The following is a 12115-nucleotide window of genomic DNA, read 5'->3' as shown; positions in this document are numbered from 1 at the left end:
TGTCGCTTTTTAACTACTTGATCAACACTGTTTTGACTTTTAATTTCAATGCAATATCTTTTTTTAGTTTAGGGTATTTACAGTATCTAGTTTCTCTAGTTTTCTAGCCTAGCTCATTAAAGAAAAATGACTGTTGTCCCTTTTATAAACAATGAACAAAAAAAACTAGTAAACAGAATATGAGAAGTTCAGAAAATAAATCCTCTCTACTTTTATGAGGTAAGAGTAATGGGATTCACAAGGTGCATGGCTGTTATGGCACAGTCACTAGTGTGATAGTTGTACATAACCATGTATAATATTGGGCTCTTGGCTGGGGGCATAGACATATGTAGGAGCTTTGAAGCATTTATTAAAGCAAAACAAGCATAGATAAACATCTTTTCACAGTGGGTCAGATGTCTGGAGTTGACGGTTGGAGTTTGGAGTTTTTCCTCCACTTAAATAATATGCTTTTATCTGTTATCAGTCTTTTTTGTCAATATATATATATATATATATATATATATATATATGCGCTCTACATTATCTGCCAAAGAAAATGAAAATATTTTCAGCCCTATTGCACAGCCAGGTAGATACCTGTACTACGTCTTGATTTAGCTTTTTGCCTTTTGGATTACCTTCCTGCTAACTGGACAGAAGTGATAATGTTTATCTGTTGTTCAGTTAGCATGCTGTAAGCTAAGAGATGAACCAGGAAGATGCACTGCTGAGCTAGGAAATACATTTGTTATCCTATTAGTTCTGCAGAATGTATATCATGATTTTGGTTGTACAAGATTACAAAGCCTTTGAGAGGAAAACTGTATATACTTTAAACTAATGTGTGCAAACTGACAATGGTCTGTGTGGTTGACTTGCAATTCATCTCTCCCTCCACTCGGCCACTAGTAAGTTCTGTGGTAGTATTCCATCATACGCAAAATTGTGACAGTCTCCTTCACTTGACTGTAAAGGTGTTTTGTGTACCCCACACACTTTGCATCTTACAGTGATTCCTAAATTCTTAATCACACTGGCAGTGGAGATGCGGTGCTTTTACCACTTCCTCATGTCAGGAAACGCTGCCCCAAAGGGAGATGTTACATGTTCATGCTCATTGTGATAGGCCCCATGGAGTATGAATAGGGGCTGCATAGTACCGCTTACAGTGCTGCCATGCAAGTCATGGAGCGGCTGACAAGGTGTCAGCCACAGAAAATCGAGCAGGCAAACAGAAGGTGTGAAACTGCCCTAATGGTGCTCCTGTATTGATTCTCCAATATATTCCTATATATATCAGATTCCAACACCCGACAGAAATCTATAAACTGCTCATGGCAAGCCATCAAATTGCTAGGGCCACTTCAACATGGTAAAAGGCAATTTGATTGCTTATGCTATCTACCCTAAAATATGCAATGTTCCCAGTAATATGGAAGAGTATAGCAGCTGTCTTCCACCTTGCTGTTGCAGCATCTGCCAAGAGTGCCATTTAAACCCCAATATACCTAATGCTATTTATATTTCTTTGGCCAGCTGTAAAGAAATAAAAAAAATGTAAAAAGAACCATTTAGCTGTTTTATTAGAGACCTCTAAAACAAATTTGTCCAGGCATCTACAAGATAAGAAAAAAATAGCTTGCTTTATTTACATAATCAGCTAAAGTTCTTCACTGATACATATACAGTATATTCTGATTTCGTGCTATATATTCTTCCCATGGCATCATGAACTACATGCATGTCAAAGGGACTGTGAAGACTCTGCAAGTCCTGAAGACTAAGCATAAAGGTTACTAACTTCAACAATTGTTTTAAAATAAATACGAAAAAAATACCTTATCACTTTTTAATAATTTATATCCTCATATAATTCCATATAGATTTTTTTATAATTATTTTTCTTACTGTATATATAATAATTCATCAATCAGGAATCAGGCAGATTTTATATGAATTAATACCAGCAGTTTGCTTACAGAGGCCTTGTTTTTCTGTGGTTGAAGCACATGTCAAATTCAGGTCAGTAGTTTCCACTTTACTTTGATGGAGCAGTGTGGATGGCAGCTCTGAGGCTGCTTTGACCTGCACTGAATTTCTGGGGTCACAGCGGACCCCATTGTGATACATTTGATTCGAAGGCAAAGCAGGGAGTTGTTGTCATTTGCTATTGAACAGATAGTATTGGGCAAAAACTGTATAAATTGGAATTGGAACTAAATTCAAGAAATAAAAAATGCAACCAGGCAGGTCCTTTATTGAAAACAGGAAGTGAAGAAGAAAGAAGATGGTGGTGTCTGCAACTGAATAGGGAGAGGTGAGTCTATTTTAAAAATGATGGTTTTTATTATTAGGTTTTTTTATTGCAGGATGTCCATCACCTGTCCCTTCTTGCTATAAACCTGATCGCCTATTTTTTAGTGCCAAGACCCTGCAATAGATTCAATGCCATAAATTCAAGTCCTTCAGTAGAAAACATATACAGAGTTTTGCAGCTACCAGGTTAGATAGCTGCATCTTATGTACAGGTAGGCAGGGATGGTACAATGACAGTGGACAATGTTGTTATTGGCTCTGAGAAAACTTGACCTCTTGCAGGGCCAGGATGAGCACTATGTCCGATTTCAGTGCCTATTGTTCTGCTGCTTCAATTCTCTGGTTCACGATATATGATGAATCACTAAATGTCTAGGCTTCACTTTTAAACACAGGCAGGAAAAGAACAGGCAAATAAAACATAGTAACCTTGAGTTCCACAAGAAAACATTTTGACCCTTTTGTGACAGCATTGCCAGCCTTTCACTTGCTAACAAAGACTGCCAGTTCCTACTGGTAATGTGTCCTTCTATGAGGTTGTAAAAATGTCAAGTAATCATAGGACCCACAGTGATTTGGTTCCAGGGTCGTTGTCATTGAATGCTGCATTGAATATATGTTTACTAATGTAGACACCTTTAGGCTAGCCATACATTGCTCAGTTAGGCAAATCCATTTCAAGCATTGCTAGCAATACCTTGATGTTTTGAACTAAATGAACATAACCACAAGTACAGTTGAACGTACTCATTGTATCTCAGGGAGAATGTCTACAGAGAATAGTCAAATAGAAAAAGTACTACATTTACATTTCTGTCGGCGTAGTGAGAGAATCAAGGCAGCATCCGGGGCTCATGCAATGCAGGCAGATATGTCGCTCTTTCTTTCTCAGGCAGATCTCTTTCCATCTATGACCAAGCTAACTAGTAAACAGGAAATGCGTTGTTTCTTGTAGACTGCTATTGAATGAACTTTTAGAAGATATAAAAGACACATAATGCAGCTATGTACCAAAAAATACATAATTATTTTTTCACACATATAATGGTATTTTTCTACATTCACCAAATTTAATATCAACCTTGTGAAGTCCCATATACAGCAAAGCTCAGACTGGGAGGGGAAGCTTTGGAAGCCAATCTGGAATGCTGTATGAAATTGTGCTGACAGAAGCAGAGAGCACAGCAAGGCAAGAAGGGATGCTTTATCGGTCTACTGCTGCTTTTGCAATTTCCAGTCAGCAGGCTCAGACTGGAGATAGAACACTATTGTGTTTCTGTAAGTAATGACATCTCTCTGTCTGTGTTGCTTGACAGCACTATAAATCTTAAAAATGGATAGACAGAAAAACAAATCCTTTGCAAGATAAAATCATTTTCTTACATGCATTTCTAGCAGCTTGTCTAGAATTCAGCTTTATTTTAACTTGTTCATAGTAAAGAGTTATATGACTGCTTAACTATTGCTAGTGTTGATTGGAATGCAAAAAGCAGTCATTATTAGATATTGTAACTAGAGTGCTCCTAATCTCAGTAATAGAAAATTTGCTCATCCTTTAGACAAGCATAATAAAAATAAATAAGTAGGCCCAAGAAAAAATGATTGACAGTTTTTGTCGGACTCCTGAAAAGTTTAAATACCCGCTGATCCAATAGATCTTCATTAGGAGGTCCCAGCGTCCAGCTTTCCCTCAGATGTAACAAATATTCCTGGTGGCGTCCCCTATGTATCCCCCTTGGTGACTCTACTGTATGTAACAGATGATGTGAGAGAGCAGAAGTTTTTGGTAAAAATCGAAGGATATTTATAAGCTGGCACATATCATTCCCAACTGGCCCGGCTCAAAACTGGATGAACAATTGGTTACTGCCCCCATTAAGTTCCGTTCCACAGAGAAGCAGATTCTGAATTTCCTGGATTTCTGTAGCAAGACACACAGTAACTTTTCTCTCTGAGAGTAATGTAGAGTAATAATAAATACACTGGTAACAATTACATTACTCCATTATTATTCTCTGCATGTGGTTTTTCCTTGATGACTGTTGACTCCAAAGACAAATCAGAAATTGTCACTGTAGGTGTTTTGCTTTTGGTACCACTGGTTTCTGCTAATGGGTTAATAGAATCTTCTATCAGAGACAAACACACTGTTTCTGGTGATGGAGATCTGATATTTGTATGATGAGTTTCTTCTCTGCAGTTTTCAGTAGAACTTTCCAGATGATGATCAGTATGTAATAGCTCTGTGTCACCGCAGGTGCAAGCCATATGAAAGCCATCAAATGTTCCATCTCTTGGAGGTTTCAAAAATTCTGGCAGAACAAGGTCCTCTTTACTTAGTAACCCACGTTGGTCATCTGCCCGAGTGCTCTGAACTCTGTTTAGCATCTCTACCAATCCTACAAGACAAAAAATATAAATAATAAATAAAAATATGGCTGGGTTAAAAGTAGCACTCATTTTTGTAAGTCTTTTCTCCCACCCCCACAGTAAAAGTAACTTGTTGGGTCTCCTGGGTCCCCTCTCAGAAGTAAGTCAATGAAGTGAACCTATAATAAAATGGTAAAGGTGGATAACTGGCCTTGTCACCAGGGGGTTTAAACATTTACCTTTGCTAGTCAATGCTACTAAAGAATTCCACTAATAATCAAATACCTGAAAGCAATAATCAAATAATCTTCAGCAAAGACTGCATGACAAAAAAAAAACAAGCTTTAGGTTTTCTGGTCAGAACTGAAGGGAAACAAGCACAGCATTTTCTTTAGAAAGGGTAAAAATAAAATGTATTTTTTAATCTTTATTTATCTATTCCAAATAACACTATTCTGTGTTACCACATGATGGCATTTCCTTTCACTTATATTCCAGATTTGATAGTCATACAACATTTATAACAGCGCAAGCCAGAGAACTGGTCTGAAGACGTCAAAACAACTTTATTCCTATATCCATCATGCGAGTCAATGTTATTTTTCCCATTACCACACAGATTTAGACTCTAATGAGTTGCTGCTGTGTTTTGCTTTAGTTATATAAAACATCCCTTCTGCATCTAATTATTTTAATTTTTACACATTATAGCACTTTGTTGACAACATGTACCTTCAATTTCATAGTTGGGTTGATAAGACCTGTGCTTCATTTGTCCAGATTTGTGAAACAGGCTGATATGATGTGCATGATTATGTTGCTTGTGTGAACGATGGTGGTGATCTGCTCTGGGCATACCTAGACCAGTTTTCTTTGTTGCATGATGCTCTTTCTGTATGGAATTCAATGACAAGATGAGTTTCAACTACAGGAATATAATTTACATGATTACTGTTTAAATATGTCTTTGCTGATGGTAAAGATTGGACAAAGTTTACTCCACTTGGTTACGCATATTTTGCAGAATGTGCAATAATAATCCCTGTCCCTCCTTTTGATCCTTCTGTGGTTAGATTAGACCATAACAGCCTGGCTTTTATTTTAGAACGACACAAGGGAATTAAGCAGAAGCAATTAAAGTTACCAATCTGTCAGCACATGTACAATATGTCATACATATACTACACATTTACCTCATTGCATTGTAACTTTAACATCCAGGTTTTTCTTAAAATTTCATCAAATCAGCAGAACTATTATTATTATTATTATTATTATTATTAATAATAATAATATTAATAATAATAATATTTATTATTTCACCTTCACAAACAGGTCTAAGGCTTAGTCTACACGGACTGTTTCCTCAGTGTTTAACCTGAGGCTTTTAAAGCCCATGTTTGAAGTCCCCATGCATTCCAAAGGGCTAATCTACACCAGGACGTTTCCTTGAGCCACGTTTATGAGCTTTATCTTAAACGTTGCTTGCAACGTTTAAAAACTTTAAACACAGGATAAATGTGGGAAAACGCATAAAAACGTGAGAAACGCTTGAACTCAATGGAGCTTTAAAAAATGTTTTTAGCAGGTCTTTGGAATCTGGAAGCCCCCCTTTAATAAGGAGACTCCCAGATCTCCACCACCCCACCCTGGGGATTGAGTACAGGGGTACATAAAACCCCTTACTCATTCCCTGAAATGGTTAAAATATGTGTAGAACATTGGACAAGGCTTTAATGTTGAATTATCTTATTAAATGTGTGTGTTTGTGTAACTAAACTTTTTTTTCAGGTTATCCCAATGACAGGATGATCCCCAGGGCTGCAATCATGACATGAGCACAGCCATGGGACTCCTCCTGACAGTGAGGGATCGCAGGGCAAGGCTCTCCATTCACCTCGAGTGCTCTGTGATTGGCTGAGGTTTTATGTTTTCCAGCCATTCAGCAACTGGACTTGAATAGGGAGACTTGTGCCCATTCATCTCCAGTGCTCTGTGATTGGCTGAGAAATAGGAAACCCTGATGACAGTTCAAGCATCATCAGGATTTCCCTTTCTTTAGCCAATCAGGGAGCAGAACAATAAGCGGAGCATTGCTATGCTGACAGTTCCCCTCCCCTGATTGCTCCCCCAGCCCTAGAGGAGCTGTAGTATGTGTTATAAAAACAGAACATGTCACAGCTCCTCAAGGCCTACAGGAGTAATCAGGGGAGCTGATTGCTGAATTGTCCTCATTTAAACCCTAGTGCCCTGCGATCCCTGTCAGGAGGAGTCCCATGGCTGTGCTCATGTCATAATTGCAGCCATGGAAATCATCCTGTCATTGGGATAACCTGAAAAAAAAAGTTAAGTTACACAAACACACACACATTTAATAAAATATTTAAACATTTAAGTCTCGTCCAAGTTTTTAACAATTTTTTTAACCCTTTCAGGGAATGAGTAATGTTTTTTTGTACCCCTGTACTCATTCCCTGAAAGGGTTAAAAGTAAGCCTTTTATAAATGCTTATGTGAAATTGCGGCAATTCGCAGTAAAACACGTCATAGGCGTTTATAAAAGTTCATGTAGACCCAACCTAAAGAATCTTTTCAGTTATGTTGTGGTGTGCAACCTCCTGGAGAATAACACCTTGTGGTCCTAGGAAATTTCAGTATAATTATTCAAGACTATGAATAAATTTATTCTGAATGGCCAGAAGTTATTTATGATCAAATTTGGGATATGGTAGGGTGGGCATAATTAAAGTGGATAAGTTATTTACCATATAATTCATTTTCAGACATGAAGAGCTTAGAACTTGGGGCTCTATGCTGTTGGTAATCAGATGTATTTGCTGACAGTCTGATACATAAACATAATACCATAAAATTACAGACACAGTACAGGTAGGTAGTGCTTGCTATGTTTAAACAATTGAATTTTTTTATGTTAGAATGAATTGATAATTTAACACTATGCATTGGAATTATAGGGTGTTATGATCCCAGTTGTCTGTGACGTTGCAGTCAGTCAGTGGACATAGCACATTACCTTAACTTGTCTTTCAACTGCATGTCCTCCTGCATGTATATGATCATTTACATCTGTCAAGTGAAGAAAAATGTTCATTAAAACTTACAGATTTACCCATACAGTATTGATAAGGGTGTAATCCCAAAAGCATGGTTTTGGTTCTTAATTTTAGATGTACTACAAAAATAAAAGGAAAAACATATGTAAATAACTATTCTTATCACTATATGTAAAAGCCTATGGTATTCCCTTATTTTCTAATTTCTTAATTCCCACAGAAGTGCCTTATGTTTAACAGTTGAGTCTGCAGTGTTTTTAGGGCATCACTCCTATATAAAATTGTTCTACAACAGTCTAGATTAGACACAGTCTAGAAAAAAGTCTAATGCAAGCTTTCCTCTTTAATATCACCTACACAACTTAATGCAAAATCAAAGCAAAGTATGATGGCTTTGGTCGGTGTTTAAATTACAAAATAAGCAAATGCATTGTAATTATTATTAATAATAATAATATTAAACTGTATTGATGAAGCGTCAACATATTATTCAGCGCTGTACATTAAATAGGAGTTGCAAATGACAGACAAATACAAACAATGACGAGGAGAGGACCCCTACAAGTTAACATTTTGTAGAGAACGCATCAATTAAGGTGTATGCCAAGACAATACTTTTTCAGTTTTAGATGTGTGGGGAATTATTATATCCTTTGTCAGATTTTTACTATTACCTGGCTCTGTTAGAATTATTTCTCTTTACTTTCTCTCCCAATGATAAAGGTTTAATCAGAGAAGAAGCAATAAAAAATCTGCAACAGTGACATAGACAGAAATAGAAATCTCATAGGGGTTTTACTACTCCTACTCTGCAAATAAAAGATTTTTGATTTTTGTTTCCATCTGTGTTGTTGGACAGCTCCTTTACTTCCTGCTTATAACAAAAAGAAATAAAAGTAAATCTCCCTGAGCCCTATATCATAGTAGAAGCCTGTAAAAGGCTCCAATACTCTCACACAATATCCAAAACTAAGGAAAAAAAGTTTTTCTCTGCCCACACTTTGAACTTAGTTTGAAAAACATCACAGGCTTTCCTACAGAATTTGTATACTTACTGACAGCCTGTGTATAAACAACTGTCTCATCTGAAAGAGAAGAAGAAAAGTTAGGCCTGGAGCGAGAGGAGGAGTATAGTGGAAGGTCCGCATGACTGGGCAGACAGGAGAGCAGACAGCAGAGGGTTAATTTTCAGAGCCAGAACGGTCGGTAAAAGGGGGGGGGGGGAGTAAGGAGGTGATGATAGGAGGGGTCAGTAGGAGTTAAAAGGTCAGGAAAAGGTAGTGGAGTTCTTTTCGCAAGAGACAGCAGTAAGGGAAAAGTTTTTCCCACCCTCCCTCCCTTATTTAGTTTTTTAGGGATGCAGTATGAGGGATTTGGTGTTTTGTAGTTGGCAGTTAAAGTCCTCGGGGGGAGTGTGCTGTTTTGGTGATAATTAAGTTGGGGGGACCCATCTAAGGTATGGAGCCCCCGATTTTGTTTGACGGTTTGGTAAATTTGTTGGTGCGGTCTGCACAAGTAATGGTATTTCGTTCCCAAGCTGGGTGTATGAGTGGCTGGGAGCAATTGTTTTTTGTAAGGTGCAGATCCCCAAGGTATAAAGTGGTGGACCTCCGAGGACCTGCAACTAGTATGCAATAATTCAGAATTTGTTGTATTGTTATTGGTATTGTTATTGTTTATTTGTAATTTTGTTATAATGTTCCATACTTATTATTTGTTCAGTTTAATATTTGTATATTTTGTTATCTTATTTCTTATTCGTTATTAATAGGTTATTTAATATTAATATTTGTTAATAAAAGATCTGTGGGCCATTTCAGCAATGAATGATTGGTGTGATTTAATGTGTAATGAAAGGGGGTTAAACAAAAGGGGAGGGGTTGGGGAAATGTTTTGTGGGTAAATTTTGGGGAGAGATTATGGAAGGGATAGTTTAGAGGTGGGGGGTAGGCAAGTCTGCATTCTTCATGTTCTGGATCTTTGTCCAGCTTGATTGGCCAGGCTGGAGTGATGCATGCACACAGGTCTTCATTCAGTCCCTGCAGCCCCAGGGGATGCAGGGATACCCAACATATCCTAGCTTCTCTCACTAAGCTGTGCATGCTGTAAACTAATTAGGGTAGCTATCATGAAATGGACACAGGAAATCAACCTCTCAGTTAAATCACAACAAATATATTGGTAGAAAATGTTGGCTCTAAAAGTACACATTTTGGGCAAATAAAGTATAATGGAAAATGTTATAACCTTGCAGTAAACTAAGTGAAGAAAAAAATATGTGAAAATTTGAAGTGACAGATAATTAAAAAAAAATGAAGAACCATGATCATCTAACTGGATTTCTGTATTTTTCAACCAATAAATGATATACATGCTCTTACCAGAAAATGAGTGCAGAGTAAGAGTCAACCCTGCTACCTGGCTCACAGTCTTGCCTTGATCTACAGCATGTGGTTCACCAATCTGTTAAATAATGAAACACATTAAAACACAAACACGTATATTCCCAGTAAACTAAAATCCATACACTGTAACCAACATAATACAAATCCTAAATGAATTCTTTGGAAGGCTAATGCCAGTCACACACTGTGCAATTTTCAACTCTAAACACAAAAGTACCAAGTAGCCCAAAATCCTCTTTCTTGTTAGTTGTTTAACCACCATTTTCAAATCCAAACCACTTTTTGTGTTACCATTATTATTATATATGTTCTATCCTAATTTAAAACATATCTCAAACAAGTGGATAGCACATTGAATAGGTGTAGTCGATCACATGGATCAATTCAAATTGATCATACTATTGATCTAAAATAACTTTTAAAAGCTGAGGTATTATTATTATGTTTCATAGGTGTCTATGCAATTTGCAATAAAAAGTGTGCACTGCGCCATTGGGAGATGGGCAACATAGTTTTTGCTGAATTTTAAGCCTCAGTGAGATAGAAGCAACTTAGTCCATCATCAGGTGCAATATTGTGGGGTTTTTTTTTCAGATAATGCTTTAAATTCAATAAGCTTCTCACTTTCAACCTCAAAAGCATTTTGTTTTAATAGGTTCTTAACTCAATATTGCTCTATAATTGCCCAGAGAATTATTATTAAATTCACTGGGCTAAACAAACATAGTGCAATGTTTTTAATTAACCCGTTGCCAAATTTGCAAGTTTTTCAAGTGCTTATCAAATTCATTACTGGGAATAGATATAATTATCTGGAAAACTGGTCTTTGTTACAATCATTTACAAAGCATAATTTGGCCATATTATTTTTATGCTTTTATAAATCCTAGACAAATAGAACAAATCTCGGCTTCAGATCTTGCCCCTATATACTTGTAATGGACAAGGGTAGATTTTACATCTCTGATATGGGCTTATTGATTCAGCAATATTTTAGTATTATGTTATTTGTATTACTTTTCTTACTTATAATACAGAAGTAATACATATACCAGGACGTACAAGGGTTTTTGGCAATATTGTCCTTGGCAAAAATTATAATATTTTCCTATGCAATATTCAACAACCCAGCATTGAAAAAAAGGTGGTTGAGTGGATTGCTTCCTAGAAGTGTCTTTGAGAAGTGATTGGACATGCTAGTTTCTGCATTTTCTTTGTAAATATGTAACTTTGGCACCCAAAAATACATATATAAGTATTTTAATCTCTACTCTGTGTTCTGTGTTCCATGTTCCATATTCCCTACTACTTCTTTCTGTACTCTAAACTGTACATTCCTTATTCCACACTTCCTCATTCAGTACTCTACTATGTGTATATTCTATTGCACTTTACATACTGCTTAACTAGGTGTTTATTGTCTTGACAGTTGCTAGTTGCTCACATTTTTAAATTAAATGTTTCTTTAAAGCTGATCTCCAGACATCCCTCTTCCCATCCAAATCTAAGTAACCACTGGGAAGAAAAAAAACCCAGTTTGTAGTCATCTAAATCCATAGATATGTTGTTCTCCAGTTCCACCCCTTAAAGCCCTTGAAGCTGGTCTAGTAGCTTCATGAAACAAAGGAAAAACAATGAATTGTATCATTGCCTAACCTTCTTGCACAAAAACCATCAGTGTGTGTCCACTATCTATTATATAAAAGAGGCAGTCTCTCCTAAATTACTAATTCTGTTTTTTATTGATCCTAGAAAACCTGACAGTTTTAAGCTACGTACACACTTCCAATTTTTATCGTTAGTAAACGAACGACGAACTTTCCTGCACGATATCTGCGAACGATCGTATGGCACCGATCCTGTACATACAGATAACGACACGATCGTTCAAAGATATTGTACACACGATAGATGCGATCGTTTGAACGATACAGGAAGTGACGTGCACCACAGGAAGTGAGCGAAC

At 36.8% G+C, this 12115-nt stretch overlaps 1 protein-coding gene across 1 annotated transcript in view; it reads right to left on the bottom strand.

The window, feature by feature from the left end:
* Positions 1-1550: 1550 nt before the first annotated feature.
* Positions 1551-12115, bottom strand: part of RGS14 (regulator of G protein signaling 14) — a gene marked incomplete in the record, with an annotated part of 59219 nt that continues 48654 nt past the window's right edge. The window contains 5 exon segments of the mRNA XM_072400996.1: positions 1551-4700; positions 5404-5563; positions 7705-7757; positions 8800-8829; positions 10126-10207. Of these exon segments, the coding sequence (XP_072257097.1) occupies positions 4294-4700; positions 5404-5563; positions 7705-7757; positions 8800-8829; positions 10126-10207 (732 nt within the window).

This window comes from Pyxicephalus adspersus, chromosome 2 (genome assembly GCF_032062135.1).
Source record: "Pyxicephalus adspersus chromosome 2, UCB_Pads_2.0, whole genome shotgun sequence".
Taxonomy (NCBI): Eukaryota; Metazoa; Chordata; class Amphibia; order Anura; family Pyxicephalidae; genus Pyxicephalus; species Pyxicephalus adspersus.
Note: the sequence above shows the minus strand (reverse complement) of the source record. Positions and strands in the feature narration are given on the sequence as shown.